The sequence below is a fragment of the Aethalodelphis obliquidens genome, unplaced genomic scaffold, assembly GCF_003676395.1.
Source record: "Aethalodelphis obliquidens isolate GAN/ISIS:26980383/991018 unplaced genomic scaffold, ASM367639v1 scaffold122, whole genome shotgun sequence".
NCBI classification, from domain to species: Eukaryota; Metazoa; Chordata; class Mammalia; order Artiodactyla; family Delphinidae; genus Aethalodelphis; species Aethalodelphis obliquidens.
Genome location: NW_020838066.1, coordinates 200,172 through 226,677, shown reverse-complemented (window position 1 = coordinate 226,677; position 26,506 = coordinate 200,172). Strand labels below are relative to the sequence as shown.

Here is a 26,506-nt window from a genome sequence, read left to right as displayed (position 1 = left end):
TCAGGACGCACAACAGCCTCCTCTCTGTGCGCCTACCAGTCAGTCCCCACCCCGGAGGCCACAAAACAGTCGTGTCCGCCACCATCGCCCTAGCTGCGTGAAGGACGCAGCGCGTCGCCGCCACGCCACGGAGTCGCACAGCCTGCCAAGGCACAGAGCAACGCCTGGTCGGGTGGTCGTGACTTGGAACGCACGCGGCCAATCGGCGTCCGGCTTGTTTACGGGTGTCAAACGACGGGCGCTGATTGGCCGGTGCAAACCAGGCCACTTCCTCTTAGCCTCATGCTTTCGGGGCGTTGCATCACCTCTAGACTCTTGACCAAGGCGTAGACACGGCTCCTTCCGACGTACTCAGGCTCGGAGGCCCCTCAGGTACGCCTGGTACTGCTCTTGGAGGCCCCTCAGGTACTCCCCATCCTGCCCGCGGGGCCCCTCAGGTCAACCTGTCCTGCACACGGGCCCCTCAGGTACGCCCCTTACTGCCCACTGGGATCTACAGTCCCTCCGGTACACAAGATTTTTTTTTTTAATGTTTATTTTGGGCTATGGGTTAGTTACGTGCATATCCGTTTCCAAGGAAAACATTGGGAGGAGGTCTAAGTGGGGCGAAAGAACTCAGAACCAGGTACCAATCCTTGCTTAGCTCTCGGGCCGAGGATTACAACCCTTGGAAGTTCCTCAGCTTCAGCCTGGTATCCTGGTAACACATGAACTGCGGGGTGGTTCTCAGAATTTGGTGTGACCGAGCTTACTGGAGTTCAGAAGGTGGACGAAATTACTTGAAAGTCTAGGTATTCATAAGAACAAATCAATAAATGCCCACGAATGGGCATTTATTGCTGGGTGCCTGGGATTAGAGGGAAGTCCCCGTCCTCGGCTCTTACACAGTCTAATAATACAGTATTCCAAGTGCACAGAGGAGGAAGACAGTTCCTAAGTGGGATTTCGAGGTGGGAGAAGGAGAAGGCTTTTCAGGAACTGCAGTGGGTTTGGAGCCTTGAAGATAAGTAGGAACTTGGGGATACGGTGCAAGGGACTGTAGTATAATGTATAGCAGGATTTTAAAGTGTGTGTGATTCAGGAGATGGGGAGTTGTTGTAGTCACTGCAGTTTCGTGTGAGGAACAAGTGGAAGATGATGCTTGGCTTCCAGCCTTATTGAATTTGTGGTTTCCTTCTTGACTGAAGTGGTGTTTGAAGTGAATCCAGAAAGGAAGATAAGTTTTTTATTAGGTTTGACAGTATTACTTTTAGCATTCATTCAGGTGTTGCAGAGAAGTCAGGAAGAGTGAAACTAGGGGCAAAGCAATTGTTTTAGGGATTTCTAAGTAATACGATGAACTTTTACAAAGTAAATATCAGTAAAATGGTGGACAGTATGTCTTCTTCATAAGTGATTAGAGAGTGAATTATAGGGAAGAGAAGGCAGCTAAATGCAGATTGCACTCTTAAATGTTTTTGGAAAGATGATATAGTGACTGGGCAAAGGCAATAGAGTAGAATTTGTGGACAAAGGAGTAATGATAATAATTTCTGTAGATGACATGTGATTGCTCAGATAGCCATTATATCACTTAACGTTAAATTAGCATTGTATTTACAAACTTTATTTTACAGGTGGCAGAATTGAGGTTTAAAGGTTGAGTAACTTTTCCTATAAGTCACATACTAAGTTGTGGCACCAAAACTGTCAAATTCCAAAGCCAACCCTCTTAACCATTATCCTTGCCAAGAGGAGCCCCCGGAGTGGGATATTTGAAAGGCAGGTGGGGGAACTATCACTGATGGAAACTAAGGATGCTGACAAAGGGATTTGTTCAAACTTTTTGAGCACTACCATGTGTAAGCACATGGTAAGACAGTAAGAGGTTAGACAGTAAAATGCTTTTGCCAGCAATAAGTTTACAGTTGAGTTGGAGAGACAGGCATGCAATACAAATAAACCATAATGTGTAGAAGAGGAGCAGATTCCGGGCAGGGGGATATTAGTTTTGTAAAAAGGGGATTGGTAAATCCCCATAGAGCAGAGTACATTTAAGCTAAGCAGTGCTAGAGTATTTGGAAAAAGGGCCTGAACGCAAAGCAGTATGTCAGCAAAGCAGTTTTGTTTCTCAGCAGTGTCAAGAATGTGATGTAGTTGGAGCTTGAGTTTTGTAAGAGTAAAGGCCAGGAGTAGTAACTGTGGGTAAGATCATGCTGCCCCACTGAAAAGTCTGTACAGAAACCATTGGGAGTGAGGAACCATTGCATTTTTCTTTTTTTAATACAGAAGTGATACTTTCAGAACTTTTCTATTAGGAAGGTGGTGTGTAGGCTGTATAGTATTTATTTTTCCCTTTATTTTTAAACTTTTTATGATAAAGTTAATACATACTCAAAAATAATCAAGACAGAGTAATGTGAAATAAATAAAAATCTGTTCTTTCACGCCTTCCTCATCTAATTCTATTCTCTGGTGGTAGCCATTGTTAAGTTTGGTGGGTAACCTTCTAAATTAAATACAGAATTACTTAAACATAGACTTAGTGTATTTTTAATCTCTTGAAAATATTATAATACACATAGTATAAATTGCTATAACTGTGACTTGCTGTTTTCTTTCTCAGTATGTATAAGGAATATATATATTTGATATATTATGATTTATTATCTTTAATGCCTGCATGGTATTGATGTACCATAATTTATTTTAGTCTATTATCTATTCATGGATATTTAAGTTTTCAGATATTTGTCTATAGAAATGCTTCAGTTGATATCTTTGTACATATTTTATACATTTGTGTAAGTAAATCTCTGGGTTATATGTTAATAGGATATAAGTAGTTTGTGAAAAGGCTGGAGATAGACCCACCTCTTGGGTTAAATTTGACTTAATGTAACAAGTTATGAAGACCTGAGAATGAGGAAGAGGGAATAGAGAAATAGACTTAGAAGTCAGACCCACATGACTTGGTGATCACCTGGATGTGGGGATCATCTGGTAGTATTAAGGGTAACTCAGAAATTTCAGGTAATGGGAAGGAATAGTGGAACTACTAGTACAGTGGAATTAAAAATGGGAGCAAGTGTGGCAAGGAAGATCATGAGGTTTATTTTAAACAAAAATGTTTTTGGTATGCTTTTCCAAGATCTGTGGAGGTAAATACAAGTAAAGGTGAAGGAGGGTATCTAGAAATTGCTGAACAGGAAGTTGAGGCTAAAGAGGTCTGCAGGAGTCATGGAGTAAGGAAGATAGTGGAGGCCTTGGATTATAGTTAAAGGGAAGAAGAGGAGGTTGCTTCCCTGAGCCTAACCTGGTAGGGTTAATCTCCCTCTTCTTTCTGCTCCCCCTTTCCCCCAAGAGCCCTGTGGTTACTGGATGCTGTTGTGCAGGTACAGCTCTCCAGTGGATGTGAGGGGCCAGAGCAATCCTGTGATTTATGCATGGGGGCCGTTTCTCCTCAGCAGCCGCCATAGCCCGGTCACTGATACATGGCTCTTCCTGGAATAGTCTATACCATTACATGGATCTTTGGGTTTGGCCAATAATGCAGTGGTTCTTAATCTTTGGGGGGAGTAGAGGCTCTCTAGAAAATTTTATAAAAGTTAAAAGCCATCTTCACAGAAAGCTTAAATCTCATTTTCTCAAAAAAAAAGAAGTTCAGATAGATATTCCAGAATAATTGTCAGAACAGTTTAAGAGAATGACTTAAATTTTGATGTGCATGCTCATCTTCTAGGATCTTGTTAAAAAGCAGGTTCAGATTCCTCAGTCCAAGGTGGGGCTGGTGAGTCTGCTCTAATCAACTTCCATAGATGCTGCCAATCATAGGACCAGCCTTGACAAGCATTAGGGGGTGACAGAAATAAGTATGTTGATATCTAAAGATCTGTTAGTCTTCAAATGTAACCCCTTAAGTTTCAATTGGCCTCTAGTAAGGTTGTCACTGAACCAGTAGGACTCCTACTAAATCAGTAAATGCACAGACTAACACCTCTCTCCATCCTTCAAAGGCTGGAAATTATAACAAGAACTCAAGATCCAAAATACTTTTCAACTTCTGTTTAATAACATTTAATGGAACACCCTAATCAGAAATGGATAGTTGAGTTAAATGGCCCACCTGTTCTTTCCTTATTTTTTTCCTATATAAAACTCAAAGGTACTCTCATATCTCAAAAATAAATGACAGGGGGACAAAAGGAAAGACACCGCTTGTAACAAACTTAAAAAAATGTTTTTTCTGATGTTAAAAATGTTTATTAAACAGATCACTCATTTCCATGTGTGACTCAGACCTCAGTGGCAAAATCTCATTTTTTATAGATTTTTCTCTTATGTGCAAAATCAATATCCTTTTAACTTTTTATCCCTTGTCTTGGCTGCTAGGAAGCTCACAGTCATATTTTGAATCAGTGTTGCTAATTGATAAAAGCATAGGAGCTGCATGATTTAAATTTTCCCTGATCCTGAATTTCCATATAATTTTTAGATTCCCTAATTTTATTTTTAATCAATGTGTGTATTTGCCATTTTATGGTTAATCTTTTGGTTAGTCTCTCCACATTCTCTGTCAAATAAAATAGAATAGAAATTAGTTAACATAGTAAGACTATATTTGTCTTTGAAATTCCATAATTTCTAGCATTGCTTTATATACATAAATTTATTTTTTATTTGTTTTTTATAAAAAAAAATTTTTTTTTGATGGCATGGGTCAATTACTGTACTTAGGCTTTGATGTTTTCAGAATTGGTTGAGGTATGTAAGTTTCTTTGCTCCTAGAGTCAGTTATCCCAGAGTGTTACAGTTCTTGTGTTCTTAAGGTTTTCCACCTACTCTGTTGTTTTCTCATTATTAGCAATTCTGTCCCCTTCTAATCTGATGTTGGCTTGGAAATCTGGTCACCAACCTTATTAGAATTATAAAGTGAGAATAAATAGGCTTTGAGGAGGAATGGGCTCGAGGATGCTCACTAGATAGTTAAGCCCCGACTGATCAAATGTTTCTGAAAGAAGTTATTAACAAACTTCTGAAAAAAAGATACTTTAAGACTTCTCTCACCAGGCACTAAATCAGAGAGATATAGTGTTTGTCTTTTACAAAAATCATGAATAAACAACAAAAGTGATAAAATGTAAAATTAGAATGAGCTAGGAATTATTTGAATGTGATTCTCATCTTTTTAGCTTTAAAATTTTTTTAGGTTTTGCTTGTTTCCCTCAGAAAGATTAGGTTGATTCAACAGAAGTGCTTTCTGTCCTGTGAATGTAGCTAAGAATTTTTACCTACTTTGAGATTTATTTTTTCAGATTAATGAATTTTTAGTATCACTAGACAGAATTGCCAAGATTTTCTTTTCTTTTTTTTTAAGTGTGTTGTCTACAATTACTAAATGTTATACTGTAGTGGTAGAATAAGTGAAGAGTGTGAATTGGACACAGATTCTGAAATAAATTTAAAGGTACCATATATTTCTACTTCATACCATATACAGAAATAACTCAAGATGGATCAGTGGCCTAAATATAAGAGCTAAAACTTCACAACCTTGTTATCTGTAGTGGTCTCTTAGATATGACACCAAAAGTTGAAGTAGCGAAACCAATAAATAAACAGGACTTCACCAAAATTAAAAGTGTTTGTGCTTCAAAGAATATATACCATGACGAAAATAAGAAACAAGCCACGGAATGGGAAAAAATTTTTGCAAATCCTGTAACTGATAAGGGGATTTTATCTAGAATATAAAGAACTCTTACAACTCAGCAGTAAAAAGACAACCCAGTTAAACAATGGGCAAAGGATGAATAGACATTTCTCCAAAGAAGGTATGAAAGGGCCAATAAGCTCAACATCACTAATCATTAGGGAAATGGAAATCAAAACCACAATGAGATACCATGTTATACCCCCAGGATTTCCTATAATCCAAAGATGGACGATAAGGAGTGAGGATGTAGAAAAACTGGAATCTCATTCTCTGCAGGGAGAATGTAAAATGACACAGCAGCTTTGGAAAACATTTTGGCAGTTTCTCAAAAAGTTAAACATAGTACCATATTACCCAGCAGTTGTACTCCTAGGTATTTACTTAAGAGAGCTGAAAACACATGTCCACATAAAAACTTATACATGAATGTTCATAGCAGCTCTGTCCAAAAGTGGAAACAATGCTAATGTCCATGAACTGATGAATGGATAAACAGAAAGTGGCATATCCATATGATGAAATATTATTCAGCCATAAAAAGCAATGAAGTATGAGTGCATATCACAACATGGATGAACCTCGAAAACATAATTCTGAGTGAAAGAAGCCAGACGCAATAGGCTGTATATACATAATTTCATTTATGTGAAATGTCCGGAATAGGAAAATCTAGAGAGGCAGAAAGCAGATTAATGGTCTCCAGGAGGCTGGGGAAGAGGAGAATAGAGAGTGACTGCTAATGTGTACAAGTTCTTGGAGGGCAGAAATGGGAGTAGTGAAGAAAATGTTCTGGAAGTAGTGAGTGGTGGTGGTTGCCCAACCTTGTGAATATACTTTAAAAAAAAAAAAAAGGTAAAAATGAATTGTACACTTTATTTTTTTTTTAATATTTATTTATTTATTTGGCTGCGCCAGGTCTTAGTTGCAGCATGCGGGACCTTCGTTGCGGCACGTGGGATCTTTTTTCAGTTGTGGCATGCGGGATCTAGTTCCCTGACCAGGGATCAAACCCAGACCCCCTGCATTGGGAGTGTGGTCTTAGCCACTGGACCACCAGGGAAGTTCCATATTATATACTTTAAAAGGGTGAACTTTATGGTATGTGAACTTTACCTTAAAAAAAGGGGAATTTTTTTTAAGTACCAGGTAGTATCATGGCTAGTGATAGGTACATCTATTTTAATGTATTGTACTCTGTTATTCCTAGACTTCTCTTTTGAGAATAATAAATTTGATTTCTCTTGCAGTAACAAAATGGTACAACAAGTTCCAGAAAACATCAATTTTCCTGCTGAAGAAGAGAAAATCTTGCAGTTTTGGTCCGACTTTAATTGTTTTCAGGAATGCTTAAAGCAATCAAAACATAGGCCAAAGTATGTGGATTTCTTTGGTAGAGTCTTTAAGAATAAGAGGTCTTCCGAATAGAGTTTATATGTCACTCTCTTCCTTTCCACTTTTCTCATTATCACTACCCTCATTTAAGCATTTAGACTAGTAGTGTAATAGCCTCCTATTGTGGTACTTCCTGCCTCTAGTCTTCATTCACCTAAAGACCAGTCCTTTCTTTAATTACTGTTTTCATCATGTGTCTCCTGTGCTCAAAAACTTTATCATAGGTGTTTGTTGCCCTATTTTATAGATAACTCAGGATCAGAGTGAATAATTTCCCTTATATCATGGAACTAATTAATGAAGGATGGATGGTCCAATACAGGTCTCTCCAACTCTGTCATAATTAGCTTTTTTAAAGGCAGGGCCTACAGTAGATATCTAATCAGCTATGTCTGAGTTTCCTAGCCTCGCAGCTTTTCTTCTCCCCAAAGGCTCTACAGTTACAGGAGCTATCTATAGAAAAATGCTGTCCTAAATTTTTGCTATCTGTTTTAAAGTAACTTAACGTATTTTTATTACCTCTTAGATTTACCTTCTATGATGGGCCTCCTTTTGCAACTGGACTGCCTCACTATGGACATATACTTGCAGGGACAATTAAAGATATAGTTACAAGATATGCTCACCAGAGTGGGCTTCACGTTGACAGAAGATTTGGATGGGATTGTCATGGTTTACCTGTGGTATGTTTGAGTCACCAGCCTTATAATGTTTTGATTTTTTTAATAAGCATTAGATTTCATTATATAATATGTTAAAGTATGAATTTTTGCTATAATCAGACTTTCTTCATTTTTATAATACTATTTATAGTTCATTTTCTCTGTAGATTTTCTGAGAACTAATTTTTTTTAATCTGTTTTCTAGTTTTGTCGAATTGCATTTGCTTCATAGGGCAGGGATGTTAACAATCTTATTGCAAATTTTCAGGAATATGAAATTGATAAGACACTGGGAATCAGAGGACCAGAGGATGTAGCCAGATTGGGGATTGCAGAATATAACAGTCAGTGCCGAGCCATTGTGATGCGATATTCTACTGAGTGGAAGGTATTTTTGGTTATTTTAAGTAGAATTAAAAAAAACTCTAGCTTTTAAATGGGGGTTGAAATGTTTTATGGTTCCTTGCGCTTTTTATGATATGTGCCCAAAAGAGGGGTTGATAATCCTCTTTAAAGGAGTGTTTGGCTTCCATCTTCAACTCCATTACTTAAACTGTTAGCTTAAACTGAACCCTCTCCTTTCTGATTTCTATGTGCTTGATTGGTCTTCCATGTTTAATCTACCTACCCACAGTATATGACAGGAATCATGCTGTCCTAGCAAATAGATTAACTTGAATGTCGGCAATAAAAAAATTCAGATGTTAAAAACAATTCACATTTGTACCCATTGTTTTATATTGACTCCCATCTTGCCCACTGCTTCTCTTTGTAATAGAGCTCCCACAACTGGTACATTTTAGTAACCGTCTGGTGCCGGCAGAGCTCTTGTCCTCTCTTATTCTGATGTGCTTAGGAACAAAGGTCCTCAACTCCCCCATTCCTCAGTGGCTCTCAGATTAATATATATATGTATATATATATATATACACACAACTTAAAAACATGTCTGGCTTTTATTTTTTTCCATCTTTACTATCTTACCACTTTGTCAAATTTGCTATTCTTCAGAATTCCCTCAGTCTTCCAGACTTCAAACTTTAATCATCATGATCGATTCAAATGTCAAATCCTATCAAGCCTTTCTTAGTATCTCTTATACTAAAGTATCTTTTATACATTTCTTTTCATTCCTACAACCTAGTCTCTCACCCACCATTGTCTTTATTTCTGTAAGAATCTACCAATTGGTCTCTTGCTCATGTTCCTTCCACTTAGCCTGCCAAGTTATTTCTCTCAAGACTGTTCATTGTACTCTTCCTGCTCAAAACTTATCTTCATTGTTGAATGAAATCTGATTTCATCAACCTAAAAATCAAAGCTCCTCAATTTTCTCCTAACCTAACTTTCTTTAATCTACCTTTCTTGCCTGGTCACCAGTAGGGGAAAATCCTGATGATTATAACATGCATATGGGCTCTTTTTTTTTTTCTCCCCCCAAAATGGTATGAAGAGCCTCTATACCCATCACCCACTTCCCAAAAGCTAACACCTTTAATAACTATCGTATAATTATCAAAAGCAGGATTAACATTGATACAATATTATACACCTTATTCAGATTGAACCAGTTGTCCCACTGATCTTTATTTTTGATGCAAGATCCAATCTAGGAGCATAGATTGCATTTAGTTGTCATACCTCCTCAGTCTCCTTCAATCTGGAACATTCCCTCAGTGTTTGTCTTTCATGACCTTGTCACTTTTAAAAGAATACAGACCAGTTATTTTGTAAGAAGTCCCTCAATGTCTGATGTTTCCTTATGATTCAGTTTAGGTTATACATTTTTGGCAAGAATTCCTCAGAAGTAACATCATCCCCTTCTCAGTCTATCATATCAGAAGGCCTATGATGCTGATAAGTCTCATTGGTGTTGTTCACTTTGTTCACTAAGGTGATTCTGTCAGGTTTCTCCATTGTAAAGTTGCAGTTTTTCCTTTGTAATTAGTAAGTACCCTGTTTCTTATCATACTATGACTCAGTAATTTTAGCAACCATTGATGATTCATGCCAGCAACAGTTAGACGTGTGTTTGCCAAATGGTAGTTTTGGTAGACTTTTATAAAAGAATGTTAATACTTGTAAATAACATTCCCTGCATATAGAATGAATGCCAAGAAAACTTGTTCTTAACCTTGCAAAATGTGTTGTTTACAGTATACATTTACTTGAACCATTGATCTGTTTTTCCAAAATCATCATATGTAGTGATAATAGAAGTAAAACAAATAGCTATTCCATAACAAATACCATTGTCTAAAAACTCTAATATTCATATTTTTTAAGTCTACTATTACCAGACTTGGCCGATGGATTGACTTTGACAATGACTACAAAACTCTCTATCCACAATTCATGGAATCTGTCTGGTAAGTTTATTTGAAGTTGAAATATAATGGCTATTTTGTTATATTAGTTAGTAGAGATGCTCTAGCATGAATCCACTTGTTTTCAGATCCACAATTATCTGAAATCTTTGGGGATGGATTTGTTTTGTTTCTGTTTTTAAAGACTTAATTTTGCTGTGAACCTAAAAATGCTCTAAAAATATAAAAGAGGAAGATATACAGATTTCCCATGTACACTGTGCCTCCACACATACATAGCCTCCTCCATTATCAACATCCCCCACCAGAGTGGTACATTTGTTACAATTCATGAATCTACCTTGACAGATCATAATCACGCAAAGTCCAGAGTTTACATAAGGGTTCACTCTTGTTATGCATTCTATGGATTTGGACAAATGTGTGATGACATATATCCATAATTCTAGAATTATGCATTGCCGTAAAATTCCACTGTACTCCACCTGTTCGCCCCTTCCACCCCTAGGTTTATTTTTGAATTCGGTAAATTTTGGATTCTAGAAAGGTATTAGGTTATCCATATGTTCTGTAGTACTTAATGGCCCTAGCAGATTGAGCAGCAACTTCTAATCAATTTCATTAGTATTTCTATATCAGAACATATAACTCTTCACACTAAGTAAAATAAATGAAGAATATAAATGGCCTGATGTGAGTTCAAGGGTTTTTTGTCAAATTAATTAGTACCAAATTTTAGGAAAATTAGGTTTCAGAAATGGGTTTGTTTGTTTGAAGGAATTAAGTCTAAGAGATGTGTACTTGAATTTTTTACTAAGAGAAGTTGTATATGCAGTCACTGTTTCATGAGTTTCAAAATGAATTTTGCTTCCTTTTACTATTATAAGACAACTGTTGCAATGCCAGTCTTTTTTTTTTTTAATCTATTTTCTTTATTTTTGGCTGCATTGGGTCTTTGTTGCTGCGTATGGGCTTTGTCTAGTTGCAGTGAGTGGGGGCTACTCTTCGTTGTGGTGTGCAGGCTTCTCATTACTGTGGCGTCTCTTGTTGCAGAGCACAGGCTCTAGGCACGTGGGCTCAGTAGTTGTGGCACACGGGCTTAGTTGCTCCACGGCATGTGGGATCTTCCCGGACCAGGGCTCGAACCCATGTCCCCTGCATTGGCAGGCAGATTCTGAACCACTGCACTACCAGGGAAGCCCAATGCCAGTCTTGATAGGTGATTTAACCTGAGCCTCCTACAATTGTCTGAGAATCATTATGTATCATTAATGGGCAAATAGTTATTATGGTTGCAAAATGACCTATGTATATAACTCAGGCCTTGAGGGAGTCCTACTTTTGTTAAATTATGCATGATTACAGGTGAGTTGCAAAGCTCTTTTGTAGGATACATATTTTTGTGCTGCACTGTAGGTGCTTGTGCCTCTTACTGTCGTCCTATCTACCTGATTACATTTCTTTTAGTCAAGATCTGTTGCACATGCTTGGCACGTGCCTTTGCCTTTGAGGAGCTAGATACCGTGGGACAATTCTCAGACCCTCTGACTCTGATGTGCCCCTGTGGGTGCATCTCCAGACCCATGTACCCAAGGGTGAGAGCTGATTAAACTCTCTGACATGGCAGAAACTTTGGACAGGGAGGCTTCCCATTTCACTGAGTAGTTGGAGTTCTCATGATTAGGGCATTCTAAAAAGCAGGGTTTCTCTTAAACTTCTGGAAAAGAAGGTACTCTTTATGCTCTAGATCAGGACAGTTTAGCACTTAAATGTGGTTAGTATGACCAAGAAACTGAATTTCTAATTTTAATAAATTTAAATGAGCACATGTGGCTAGTGCTACCATGTTGGACAATATAGCTCTACATCAGACTTCTTAATTTACATAAAACGTACTTGAATCGGGGGAAAACCATTTTCAAAGCCTCTTGCTATTAGAATGTTAGTTATTCCTGAGGAACGTGTTGGCATATAAATAAGGCATATAGACCTAGGGTGAATATTTAAAAAATAGTAGGAGATACATTTAAAATGATAACATTAATTTAATGGTGATAATTTAGATTGAGTTGGTGCTTTTGAGTATATAAAGTACTTCCACTTGAATTTTCTCAGATGATCCAGAAAGTCCTGTGGATTGGGTTAGGACCCACTTTGAGGTAAAGGCAAGTGGTTGTGACTTGCTTGAGATCACACAACTAATTATATGGCTCTTAGGCTTGAATCTTGGTCTTATGATGCAAATCTGACACTTTTCCTCTGGTCTCCGGTGAATGTCCTTGCATCAGAGTATATAATTTAAGATTGAGTTTAAACTTGGGAAATTTGTTACAAGATGTCACCTTTTAGGCTTTATCCAAAGCCAAAGGAATACGATGAAAATACTTGCACAGTTTTACATAAAAATGTATTTTAACAAATGGGAGAGAATTTAATTCATTTATTGTGCCAAGTACATAGGAATCGAACTGTAAAAATGAGTTAAAGACAAGTAAGGATTCCTACCAAATGAATTCTGGCACCCAGTTGGGAAAGGTGAGTAGTCACCACAGGAGAACCTGGGATGACTGTTTTCCAGTGTCTTGCTACATTTAGCTTAGAGCAACATGTTTAAGTGTTTAATAAAAGTTTTTGACTGACTGTAGGAGAGATGTCTCATCCTAATCCCAGTGGTTTATACTTTTTAAATTGCCTCTGTAAAACTGTCCATTACAGTGAAATTTAAGCAGTATACCAGAAAACTATTAAGAAAAACAAGAAGTCTGGGCTTCTCTGGTGGTGCAGTGGTTGAGAATCCACCTGCCAATGCAGGGGACATGGGTTCGATCCCTGGTCCGGGAAGATCCCACATGCTGCGGAGCAGCTAAGCCCCTGCGCCACAACTACTGAGCCTGTGCGCCTAGAGCCCGTGCTCCGCAACAAGAGAAGCCACAGTAATGAGAATCCTGCACACCGCAACGAAGAGTAGACCTCGCTTGCTGCAACTAGAGAAAGTCTGTGCATAGCAACAAAGACCCAACACAGCCAAAAATAAATAAATAAATAAGTAAATTAAAAATTTTTTTTTAAAAGTCTGAAATCCCAACCATAGTTAACATATTGGTGAAAATCTACTTTTTTAGCACCTCTAAAAATGTAAATGTGTATACTGATACATAGTTTTACATAATTGGTACCTCATTGTACAGTATGGTGTCAATTACTTTTCTCAGTCAACATCAAGTCATTAACACCTTTCCATGTCAACAGTTATTTGCACTTTTAATGTCTACATAATATCTCATTATACTGAGCTGTTGTAATTTACCAGCTATTCACCAGTTGAGAGACATTGTGTTTCCACTTCTTTGGCTGTGAGAAACTCTACAGACAGAAACTGGCATAAATGTTTGCATTTGGGAAAATAGAATTATGGTTATGTAATTGTAAAATTCTGTCTCTTTACTTGCCAGGTGGGTCTTCAAACAGCTCTATGATAAAGGCCTTGTTTATAGAGGAGTGAAAGTCATGCCCTTTTCCACTGCATGCAATACTCCACTTTCCAACTTTGAATCTCACCAGAATTACAGGGTATGTGAGATGTCATTGGTGTTAAGTTACGTACTCAGAAGTTAAATGGCTGTGGTGATCATGGTAACTTAGTCCCAGTGTGGAATGTTAGCCGCGGGAGTGATGTGAATGATGTGTCTTAATGTGATAGGTTTTGCTTGTTTTAACCATATTTTTATGCCTCTCTTTGTTTAATAAGTCCAGCTCTGCTCTATTTTCCTCCAGTCACTGTTTCATAAGGGTTACAGCTTAGGGTGTTTTTGTGCCTCATCTGAGGCTTTGTAATATCATTTATTTGTTAGAAGTATTTGGAGGAAGATCTGATTTGCAATTGGTGGTGTGTTATGATCGTTGATGAATGGAATAACTTGCTGTCGTTGGTATAAGAGTTTAGACGTGTCTGTTGTTTACAAAGTGTACTGCTTTACCTTATCCAGGGAGATAGTAAAGACTGTATAAGTCTTCAGGAATAAGAACTATCTGTTCTCATGTGTGTATATTCAAGGGGTGTTTTATTTCTGAGTTTATCTAACCCTCTTTGTTTTTAAAGGATGTTGATTTGTTTGGAATTCCATCTCACGGCTAAGGTTTGGAAAAGAGAAATGTGCTGTAAATAAACTGTGTATTTACCTGCATATCATTATTATTAACACTTGCATTTCAAAAGCACTTTTCGTCTTGCAGAATGCTTTCAACATCCCATTGGATCGTTGCATATCCTTGTGAGGTAGGCATGATGATGCCTGCCTGTTGTCCCCTAAATACCCTTCTATGGCGGTGCTCATGTTATTATGTTTTTTTAATAAAATATTTTAAGCACATAAAAGTGTAGAGAATAATATACTAACTATTGAGTACCAAAGACTTAAGTTTTGTCAAATCTTAATATATTGCTGTATTTGCTTACTTTTTAAAAACACTTTAACATGGAGAATTTCAAGCATATACAAAAGTAGACAGAATAATTAATTAACAAAATAATTAACTCCCATGTCCTATCGTGTATCCCCTACAATCTCTGGTCAATCCTGCCCCATCTACACACTCCACTTACTTCTCCCAGACCCTTTTTCCAAAGCAAATTTTAGACATATCATTTTATCAATAAGTAATTCATTATATATCTTCACTAGATAAGAAATATTTCTTTAACATTACCAGAGTACCATTATCACACCTTAAGAAGTCATCATCAATCATTTTTAATGTTCTTAATATTAAATATTCTGTAGTTGTTTAACTCCTGGATATCATCAGTGTTCACATTTCTATTTGTCTCATAAACAGCATCCTTTTTTTCCCTCAGGTTATTTCTAGTTGTTTTTTTTGGTTTGTGTTTTCTTGTTTTGTTTTAATCGAGACATAAGGAAGGTTCATACACGGTAATAGTTGTCTTTTAGGTCTGTTTTAATGTGTAGGGCTCCATTTCTCTTTTTATGTTTTTCTTTTTCTTTTTTTTTCCCCCTTGCAAATTGTTGTTTGGGAAACAGATATTATCTTGTAGTTTCCCACAATCTGAGTTTTGATGATTACATCTCCATAATCTAACATTTTCTCTGTCCTCTGCATTTTATAGAAATAAGTACTTCTTTTTTTTTTTTTTTTTTTTTTTGCGGTATGCGGGCCTCTCACTGTTGTGGCCTCTCCCGTTGAGGAGTACAGGCTCTTTTGGGGAAGGAACTAAGGTCGCGCAAGCCTCGTGGCGTGGCCAAAAAATTAAAAAACAAAACATGGGTTTCACTAAATGCATCCATTGTTGATTTCAAATACATCAAATGTCACAGATAGCAGTTGATTAGTTTTGTCTGGTTCTGTACTTTGAAGAAATGGAAAGATCCACTATGTATTCTTCTGTTTCTGGCTTTACTCACTCAGCATTATGTTTGTGATAGTCATCCATGTTATGTGTAGTTTTGGGTCTTTTGTTCTAATTTCTGTGTAGGTGAATATACCACAGTTTGTTTATTTACAGCACATTTCTCTTTTCCATTTCCTTCTTCACATCCTGATAGGTAACCACTATGCTGAATTTGGTGTTTCTTTTTCATGCATATTTTTATTATCTATATAAGTATCCGTAAGCAGTATTTAGTGTTGTTCGCAAGTTTTTAAATCTCATTCATTGTATTTATTCTGCATTTTTCTTATTATTTCTATTTATTCTTGCCTTTTATACTAAACATTGTTTTAAATTTTCTTCATATTGATACATGTAGCTTTAAGTTTATTTTTAACTGCTGTATAGTGTTTCATATAACAGATTACAATTTATTTATTCATTCTTTTGACAGATATTTGAGGTGTTCAGAGGGCACAGCCTTTTTTTCTTTTTAAATGGTAACAATTGGTGTTGCTCCAAATGTTTTGTAATATAAATCCTGTGTACTATGCTGAAATTTTGTTTGGTAACTAAATTTTTACATGTTAGAGTCCCATTATAGCTTGTTAGGTCCTAGGGTTTTCAAAGTGTATACTCTTCTATAAGTAAATAAATACATTCTCTTATTGGGAAAGAGCAAGCTGTATGGAACTAAATTGAGTTACAGAAGAAAGTCCTTCCAACTTTTCCAAAGGTAAACCAACTTGTGGTATATAAAAATATTTATTTTTTATATTGTCTAAATTTTTAGTTTTTAGAAGTCTGGTTGATGTGATTATTTATGAGGCTTATGCTCATTGTGGAAAATTTAGAAGCCATAGAAGATATAAAGAAGAGGGAAAAAAATTATAATTTCAGTACCCAAAGGAAATCACTATTAATGTTTTATTTAGAGTTCTCTTCAGTGGCTTTTTAATTTTTTTATGTTTATTACTGTACATACTAAAATTAATAATTTTTATATCTTAGTACCTATTTCCTGGTTTAATAAGACAACATTTTTTTGCTCCTCCATTTACTTACTCTGTTCCATATACTGGCACAAAATGAATGTGAAGCCAACACCCAGATAAAGTTAAAGAAGAACCTTGTCAAGCAACCTGTGAAAAGCTCTCCCTTCTCATGGTCCCTTCAGTTTAGCATGTATCCCCCCACTCCTCTATAGCAACCACTGTCCTCACTTCCAACCTCATTGTTTGCTGATTCTGTACTAAATATAAACGGAATTGTACACTTTGTTCTTTTTTTGCATCTGGCTTCTCTTGCTCAAGATTATGTTTGTGAAAGTCATCCATGTTGTGTGTAGTTGTAGATCATCATTTTAATGACTGTCTAGTATTTAACTTATCCATTCTATTGTCGATGGACATTTGGGTAATATCCAATTTTTGGCTCTTATCAGTAGTACTACCGTGAGCATTCTGGAACTTGTCTTTTGGGGAGCATATATACACATTCCCAGGAGTGGGATTATTGAGTCATAACGTATACTTACATTTAGCCCTAGTACAAGAGTTGGCAAACTTTGTAAAGGCTAGATAGTAAATATTTTAGACTTTGTTGGCCAGATCTTTCAGTCCTGTCAAAACCATTCTTAGGTCTTGGGCTCTATAAAAACAGGTAACAGCCAGATTTGACCCATGCATGGACAATGGTTCATTGCCTCCCACTCTAACCCCAAAGGGATTATACTTCCACTAGACAGTTCTGATGACACTGCATCCTTGTCAGCACTTAGTATTTTCTGTCTTTTTTCACTTTGGCCATACTATGAGTGTGTACTAAGGATTGTGTTTGTTTTTAATATTTGGCATAATTTCAGACTTCCTGAAAAGTTGAAAAGAATTCTCATATACCCTTCAATTCAAATAAAGAATAACACTGTTTTCCAAAATCGTCATTTTATTGACCTAATTCTTTATGGACTTGTTATAAAATAGATCATTGTAATAGTGAAACCTCATTTATGTATCCCACTTGCTACACTATAAATGTTTTATTTGTGATTACTAAGGTAATTATTAAAGCATTTTCTTTATATAAAAAATGTATTTGGAATTTCTCTCTTTGTATTTTCTTTTTACAAATATGGCAGATTTTTTTAAAGCTCAGTTTATTCTGAAAATAAAAGTTTATTTTATTCTTTAGGATCAGTTCGTTTTTCTTCCATGTCTACTATTATGGAATCTGTAAAAGAATACTTTATTTCATTTTATTTCAGGATGTTCAAGATCCTTCAATATTTGTAACTTTCCCTTTGGAGGAAGATGAAAGTATATCTTTGGTTGCCTGGACAACTACTCCCTGGACTCTACCTAGTAACCTTGCCCTGTGTGTTAATCCAGATATGCAGTATGTGAAGATTAAAGGTAAGTGTGAGCCTGGTTACTTATGATCAATATGAATAAAATAATTTTAATGAATTTTGGGAAAGAATGAAAGCTTACATTTCTTCCCTTTTTTTTTTTTACTTTTTTAATTGAGGTATAATTGACATACATTATGTTAATTTTAGGTTTACAATAAAATAAACATTTGTGTACCTCATGAAATGAACACCATAGTAAGTCTAGTTAACATTCATCACCATACATATTTACAGAATTTTTTTTTTGTGGTGAGACCTTTTAAGATCTACTCTCTCAGTAACTTTCAAATATGTAATACAGTATTTTTATTATTTATTTTTTTTTTTTCTGATATGCGGGCCTCTCACTGTTGTGGCCTCTCCCGTTGCAGAGCACAGGCTCTGGATGCGCAGGCTCAGCGGCCATAGCTCATGGGCCCAGCCACTCCGCGGCATGTGGGGTCTTCCTGGACCGGGGCATGAACCCGTGTCCCCTGCATCGGCATGTGGACTCTCAACCACTGCGCCACCAGGGAAGCCCTGTAATACAGTATTATTAACTATAGTTGCCATGCTATAAATTATATCCCCACGCCTTATTTTATAATTGGAAGTTTGTACCTTTTAACTCCCTTTACCCATTCCACCCCACACACACACATACACACCCCTGCTTCTGACAACCACCAGTCTGTTCTCTGTATCCATGAGGTTTATTTTTGTTGCTTTGATTTCATTCTTATTCCACATATAAGTGAGATAATATATTATGTGTCTTTCTTTGACTTATTTCACTTAGCCTAATGCCCTCAAGGTCCATCCATGATGGGGTGTTTTTTGTTTGTTTGTTTTTGCGGTATGCGGGCCTCTCACTGTTGTGGCCTCTCCCGTTGCGGACCACATGCTCTGGACGCGCAGGCTCAGCGGCCATGGCTTACAGGCCCAGCCGCTCCGCGGCATGTGGGATCTTCCCGGACCAGGGTACGAACCCGTGTCCCCTGCATCGGCAGGCGGACTCTCAACCACTGCGCCACCAGGGAAGCCCCATCCATGATGTTTTAAGCAGCAAAATTTCAGTCTTTATTACAGCCAAATAGCATTCCATTGTACATATACATACCATATTTTCTTCATCAATCCATCCATTGATGGACACAGGTTGTTTCCATAATTTGACTATCATAATTAATGCTGTGATGAACATGGGGTGCAGATATCTTTTCAAGTTATTGTATTCATTTTCTTTGCATAAATACCCAGAAGTAAAATTACTGGATCATATGTAGTTGCATTTTTAATTTTTTGAGGAACCTCCCATACTGTTTTCCATGGTGGCTATGCCAGCTTACATTCCCATCATCAGTGCAGAGATTCTCTCTTCTCCACATCCTTGCCCACACTTGCTGTCTCTTGTCTTTTTGAAAACAGCCACTCTAACAGGTGTGAGGTGATACCTTATTGGGGTTTTGATTTGCATTTCCCTTATATAACTGGTATTGAGCATCTTTTCGTGTACCTGATGGATATCTGATTGTCTTCTTTGGAAAAATGTCTATTCAGATCTTCTACCCATTTTTTAAATTGGTTTGGTAGGTTTTTTTTTGTTTGTTTGTTTGTTTGTTTTGCTATCAAGTTGTATCAGTTCTTTATATATTTTGGATATTAGCCCCATATCAGCTGTATGATTTGCAGATATTTTCTCCCATTCAGATGGTTGCCTTTTCATTTCGTTGATTACTTTTGCTGTGCAGAAGCTTTAGTGTAATGTAGTCCCACATTTTTTGTTTGTTTGTTTTTATTTTTGCTTCTGTTTCCTTTGCTTTTGTTGTCAGAGCCAAAAAAAAAAAAAAAAAAAGACATTGTCAAGACCAATGTCAAGAAGTTTATCAACTATGTTTTCATCTAGGAATCTTATGGTTTCAGGTCTTATGTTAAAGTCTTTTATCCATTTGCGTTAATTTCTGTGTATGGCATAAGAGAGTGGTCCAGTTCTCCCAACACCATTTATTGAAGAGATTCTCCTTTCCCCATTGTATATTCTTGGCTCCTTTGTTGTAAATTAATTGTCTTATGTGTGAGTTTCTTTCTGGGCTCTCTGTTCTGTTCCGTTGATCTATGTGTCTGTTTTTATGCCAGTACCATACTGTTTTGCTTACTAGAACTTTGTAATATAGTTTGAAATCAAGGAGTGTTGTGCCTCCAGCTTTGTTCTTCTTTCTCAAGATTGCATGGACTATTCAGGGTCTTTTGTGGGTCCACATAAATTTTAAGATTGTTTATTCTATTTCTGTGAAAAATGCCATTGAAATTTTGATAAGAATTGCACTGAATCTATAGATTTCCTTCAGTAGTATGGACGTTTTAACAATATTAATTCTTTGAATCCATGATCATGGAACACTTTTCCATTTATTTGTGTCTTCCATTTCTTTCATCAATGTTTTAAACTTTTCAGTGTCTAGGTCCTTCATTTCCTCTCCTAAGCTTATTCCTACATATTTTATTCTTTCTGATGCAATTGTAAATGCAATTGTTTTCTTAATTTCTCTTTCTGGTAGTTCATTATTTGTGTATAGAAATGCAACAGCTTTCAGTATATTGATTTTGTATGCTGCAACTTTACTGCATTTATTTATTTTTATTTTTTAAAATAAATTTATTTTTATTTATTTTTGGCTGCATTGGGTCTTCGTTGCTGTGCGTGGGCTTTCTCTAGTTATGGCAAGCAGGGGCTACTCTTCGTTGTGGTGCACGGACTTCTCATTGCAGTGGCTTCTTTTGTTGCAAAGCATGGGCTCTAGGTGCATGGCCTTCAGTAGTTGTGGCACACAGGCACAGTAGTTGTGGCTCGCGGCCTCTAGAGCGCAGGCTCAGTGGTTGTGGCACACGGGCTTAGTTGCTCTGCGGCACGTGGGATCTTCCTGGACCAAGGATCAAACCTGTGTCCCCTGCATTGGCAGGAAGATTATTAACGACTGTGCCACCAGGGAAGTCCCTCCATTTATTTTTTAGTTCTGAGATTTTGGTGGAGTCTTGAGTTTTCTATATGTACTATCATATTATCTGCAAATACTGAGTTTTACTTCTTCCTTTCCAATTTAGATACCTTTTATTTCTTTTTCCTGCCCAATTGTTCCGGCTAGGACTTCTAATACTATGTTGAATAAAAGTGGCAAGAGTGGGCATCCTTATCTTGTTCTTGATATTAGAGGAAAAGCTTTCAGTTTTTCACCAGAGTATGATATTAGCTGTGGGCTTGTCATATATGGCCTTTATTATGTTGAAGTACATTCCCTTTAAAAGAGGCATTTTTAGTAGAAGTTGTTCAAGTAATTTTATCTAGCTACAAAGAGAGATTATCAGGATAAACTTGGGGGTTTTTTGTTTGTTTGCTTGTTTGTTTGTTTTTGGCCACACCACACAGCTTATGGGATCTTAGTTCCCCAACCAGGGATCGAACCCAGGCCCCCGGCAGTGGAAGCATGGAGTCCTAACCGCTGGACCGCCAGGGAATTCCCAAGGATGTTGTTATTATCAAGTAACGGAAAAATCTCTTAACTCCCTGGGTTTGTGTGAAGGCAGGGCCTGGATATGTATTGTTTAGCGCTATGCCCTTATAACCCATTACCTAGAACAAAATAAGTATTCAATAAATATCAATTAAATGAATGAATGCTTAAAAAGTCTTATCATGATAGATAGGAGGAAATAAATAGACAATAGATGGGTCACACTAGAAATAGAACACAATTCATTAAGGAAAACTGAGTTGGATACAATATTAGAGAACATCTAAAATTTTCTCAGAAAGTTGCTTAAGTCATGCTTAGTTATTATTTTAAAAATATTCTTTATTTTGATTTTTAAATAGACATCAGTATTAGTAATCAGGACATAGTTTATACTTATAACTTAATAAACTTATTACAAATTATACAAAAAATAAATGTATTTACTAGAATCAGTAAAGCCGTTGGGGCTGGGAGGTAGCATGAACTCTCTGGTCACATGTCTTATGATTTATTGTTTGGGAATCTGTTCTTAGGTATGTCATAATCACTCATATGTGCTAATAACCCTGGGGAAATTTGCCTTTTATTAAAATTTCTTAGAAACCCAGAAAACCTCTACTAAATAATTTTCTAGTAGTGAATACATAGGTATGGTGTTATGTAGCAGGATATGTTTTGGAGGGAGAAATCTGATAATGAGTTTCAAACAGCACAGCAAAGCCAGTTAGCTTCCAGTGTACTTCTAAAGCTGGAAATAATCCAACTGTTTGGGCCTCCTGAAAGGATAAACCATGCCTGTTTCATGTTGGTGAATTCCAAGGCTTGAGGCAAGGGATCCAGAAAGGAAGCCCTAAGAAGTGGACAGAGTGAAGGTCAAGAGTATATTTTCAGGAGTTTAGAGGAAAATAATATAAGAAAACATGTGGAACACATCTTAGTTTACTGATTCCTACTCCCCTCTTTTACATGTCCAAGCAACTAGTTTATCTACTTATTTCCCTTGGCCTAGGAAAAGGACTATTTTTTTACCCAGAATTTCCTTCTTGGTCCAGTGTAGAAGTAAATACTACTTTTTTTTTTTTTTTAGTTTTTTATTTAATTTTTCTTTTGTATTAGACTATAGTTGATTTACAATATTGTGTTAGTTTCAGGTGTACAGCAAAGTGATTCAGTTATACATACACATATCTATTCTTCTTCAGATTATTTTCCCATATAGGTTATTATGGAGTATTGACTAGAGTTCCCTGTGCTATACAGTAGGTCCTTGTTGATTATTTTATATATAATAGTATGTATATATGAATCCCAATCTCCTAATTTATCCCTCCCCCCAACCTTCCCCTTTGGTAACCATAAGTTTGTTTTCTAAGTCTGTGAGTCTTTTTCTGTTTTGTAAATAAGTTCATTTGTATCATTTTTCAGATTCCACATATAAGTGATAACCATATGATATTTGTCTTCCTCTAACTTACTTCGCTTAGTATGATAATCTGTAGATCCATCCATGTTACTGCAAATGGCATTGTTTCATTCTTTTTTGTGGCTGAATAATACTCCATTGTTTGGTTTTTTTTGATGTAGAGCTGCATGAACTATTTTTTATATTTTGGAGATTAATCCCCTGGCGGTTTCTTCATTTGCAAATATTTTCTCGCATTCTGTGAGTTGTGTTTTCCTTTTGTTTGTGGTTTCCTTTGCTGTGCAAAAGCTTTTAAGTTTAATTAGGTCCCATTTGTTTGTTTTTGTTTTTATATTCATTACTCTGGGAAGTAGATCCAGGTATTGCTGTGATTTATGTCAAAGAGTGTTCTGCCTATGTTTTCCTCTAAGAGTTTTATAGTATCTGGCCTTACATTTAGGTCTTTAATCCATTTTGGGTTTTTTTTTCTGTATGGTGTTAAGGAGTGTTCTAATTTCATTTTTTTACACGTAGCAGTCCAGGTTTCCCAGCACCACTTAGGAAGAGACTGTCTTTTCTCCATTGCATATTCTTGCCTCCTCTGTCATAGATTAATTGACCATAGGTGCGTGGATTTATGTCTGGGCTTTCTATCCTGTTCCATTGATCTATATGTCTGTTTTTATGCCAGTAACATACTGTCTTGATTACTGTATCTTTGAAGTATAGTCTGAAGTCAGGGAGCCTGATTCCTCCAGCTCCATTTTTGTTTCTCAAGATTGCTTTGGCTATTCGAGATCTTTTGTGTTTCCACACAAATTTTAAGATTTTTTTTTCTAGATCTGCAAAAAGTGCCACTAGTAATTTGATAGGGATTGCATTGAATCTGTAGATTGCCTTGGGTAGTATAGTCATTTTGACCATATTGATTCTTCCACTCCCAGAATGTGGTGTATCTTTCCATCTGTGTCACCTTTGATTTCTTTCACCAGCGTCTTACAGTTTTCTGAGTACAGGTCTTTTGCCTCCTTAGGTAGGTTTATTCCTAGGCATTTTATCCTATTTGATGCAATGGTTAAAAAGAAAAAAAAATACATTTCTTTTCTTCTTTTAATTAATTAATTTATTTATTTTTGGCTTTATTGGGTCTTCGTTGCTGCGCGCGGGCTTTCTGTAGTCGTGGTGAGCCAGGGCTACTCTTCATTGCAGTGTGTGGGCTTCTCATTGCGGTGGCTTCTCTTGTTTCAGAGCACAGGCTCTAGGCATGTGGACTTCAGTAGTTGTGGCACACGGGCTCAGTAGTCGTGGCTCGTGGGCTCTAGAGCGCAGGCTCAGTAGTTGTGGCGCACAGACTTAGTTGCTCCATGGCAGGTGGCATCTTCCTGGACCAGGGCTTGTGTGCCCTGCATTGGCAGGCGAATTCTTAACCACTGCACCACCAGGGAAGTCCTACATTTCTTTGTGGAGTAAAAATAGAAGTTTTTGAAAAAGTATTAGATTTAATCAGAAAAATAACCTCTAAGAGCATTTTCATTTCTGATTGAAAAATTAACACAAAACATTAAAATTAACACAAAAAAATTAACGTTGTACAGAGATATAAAAAGTAAAAATTTCATATACTTTTCAGATTATAATACTTTTATACATCATGCTCCTATTACAGATGAAGAACCTGAGATTCAAAGGGGGTGGCGTATCATTGCTATTAGGAATCTCCAGTATGTGTTTTCTCAACACCGCCAAGCAATTAAATCAATTCAAGCACTAGCTATCTGGAGCTTGAGTCAGATATCACAGGTCAAGAGCTTAGTCCTACAAGACTTCCCCCTGCCACTGCAACCCCCCCGCCCCCTTTCAGATGTCAGTCACAAGTTCCGGTTGTCACCTGGGCTTCTCACCAACCCATGACGCCCTCCTTGGGTCCGAAGAGCAACTCACAGAACTCAGAAACATTGTACTTACTAGATTACTGGTTTATTATAAAAGGAGATTGTAATGGATACACATGAACTGCCAGATGAAGAAGTGCATAGGGTGAGATCTGGAAGGGTCGCAAGCACAGGAACTTCTCTCCCCAGAACTGGGGTGGGCTACTCTCATAGCATGTGGATACGTTCACTAACCTGGAAACTCTCCAAACCCCATCCTTTCGGGTTTTTATGGAGGCTTTGTTACATGGGCACAATTGATTAAATCATTGGCCATTGGAGATTGAACTCAATCTCTGACCCCTCTCTCCTCTCCAGAGGGGGCTGGAGGTGGAGTATGAAAGTTCCAACCCTGTAGCCATGTGCTTGGTTCACCATCCTTAGGTTACCTAGGGGTTTTACAAAAGTCACTCCATTAACGTAACAAAAGACACCTTCCCACCACTTAGGAAATTCCAAGGGTTTTAAGAGCTCTGCCAGAACAGGGATTAAGACCAAATATATATTTCTTACTCTATATCATAGTATCATAGAATTGGTACCAGAACTTGAGAACTTTGTACCTTTCAAATATTTCCTGGTGGTCAAGTTAACCATAGTCTTGATGAGGCCCTTTCCATAGAGATTTATATGAAAAAAGAAGGTTGGTACCTTCAGGTTTCTATAGTTTATGGGGAGCAGGGGGAAGTCAGGGAAAGAAAAGAAAAACTCATAGCCAGAAAAAGAATCCGTCTTACAAGACAGTTAACTTGATTCACAATAGCTTGTGCTATCAAGGGAAGAATATTGAGAAAGGAATGGAAAAGTGTTGGGCATCAGATATTTTTATCATTGTTTAGCTGTGCCTTAGGAGTAGCTAAGACCAAGAGTTGGTTTCTAGCGATATCAACTGGGAAGGAGCTGTTTCCACATAGAGCCTGGCTCTGGTGTCTACTGCTGCTTCTCCCTGCAAGTGCATTTCTGTCTGTTATAAGTTTCCTGAGTTGCCTGTGGATCATGGCCATTCCGTAGTAAGCCTGACAGCCATAAAGGCCATCTGGCTGAGATTTCAATCATGTCATTCATCTGCCTGCATACAACTCTTTTACTTCTTGTGTTCTTGTGTACCATGTGTTCTGTGTTTTATTCAGAAAATATAGACTCCACTTATAATGAAGTTCCTGTGAGGTCAGAACTGGTGGATGGCAACATTATTTGTGGTAGTTTTTCAGTGAATTGCAAAGGCCTTCACAAGGATCCATAGATACTCATTTTTCTTACAGCCTTAGTATATTCTTAGGTATAGCTTTAGTATATTCTTGGGTATGTCATACTTTACATGTGGGCGTTTAAATTAGCCTAAATTTTTGTAAGGCAATTTGTCAGTATCTATTAAATTTTATATGTTTATGCATTTGTTTCAGCTTTTCTCTTCCTAGGATAGTATCCTTCAGAAATGTTTCCAATATGGGTACAAAGACATGTATAAGAATATTCGTTATCCCAGTGTTCATAGCAGTAGCAATTTGAAAACAGTTTAATTGTCTAGCATTAATTGATATGTTAAAAATAACTTGTACCTCCATAAGATGGAATACTATAGAAGCTATTTAAAAGAATGAGAGAATCTATATGTGCTAACATTATGAGAAAATGTTCACAATGTATTATGTGAAAACAAATTACAAAACTGTATTGAGTTATATCCCATAATTATTAAGTTACATGTTTACATAATATGTATGTTGATATATACGTAGAAAAACACCTGGAGGAATAGACACTGAAACGATAGTGTCGAGGCAGGGGCGGGGTGGGGTGGGGAGTATGA

The 26,506-nt window shown here is 37.0% G+C and overlaps 1 protein-coding gene, 1 long non-coding RNA gene and 1 other non-coding gene across 7 annotated transcripts in view; 2 read left to right on the top strand and 1 right to left on the bottom strand.

Annotated features, from left to right (window-relative positions):
• The first annotated feature begins 273 nt into the window (after positions 1–273).
• IARS1 (isoleucyl-tRNA synthetase 1) overlaps positions 274–26,506 on the top strand; it is an 80,934-nt gene continuing 54,701 nt past the window's right edge. For 2 of the 5 annotated variants that reach the window (XM_027098377.1, XM_027098381.1), the window contains exons 1-7: positions 360–467; positions 6,943–7,068; positions 7,614–7,770; positions 8,018–8,137; positions 10,036–10,118; positions 13,529–13,646; positions 17,726–17,873. In XM_027098377.1, the coding sequence (XP_026954178.1) occupies positions 6,950–7,068; positions 7,614–7,770; positions 8,018–8,137; positions 10,036–10,118; positions 13,529–13,646; positions 17,726–17,873 (745 nt within the window). In that variant the 5' untranslated portion in view covers positions 360–467; positions 6,943–6,949. The other 3 variants (XM_027098378.1, XM_027098379.1, XM_027098380.1) reach the window with 3 other exon arrangements.
• Positions 3,345–3,477, top strand: LOC113615694 (small nucleolar RNA SNORA84). Its single transcript, XR_003431084.1, has one exon. It is a non-coding gene; the product is annotated as a small nucleolar RNA SNORA84 (small nucleolar RNA).
• LOC113615686 (uncharacterized) lies at positions 19,746–26,020 on the bottom strand. The gene is made up of 3 exons (XR_003431080.1): positions 26,010–26,020; positions 24,986–24,992; positions 19,746–19,842 (listed from the first exon to the last, which is right to left on the bottom strand). It is a non-coding gene; the product is annotated as an uncharacterized LOC113615686 (long non-coding RNA).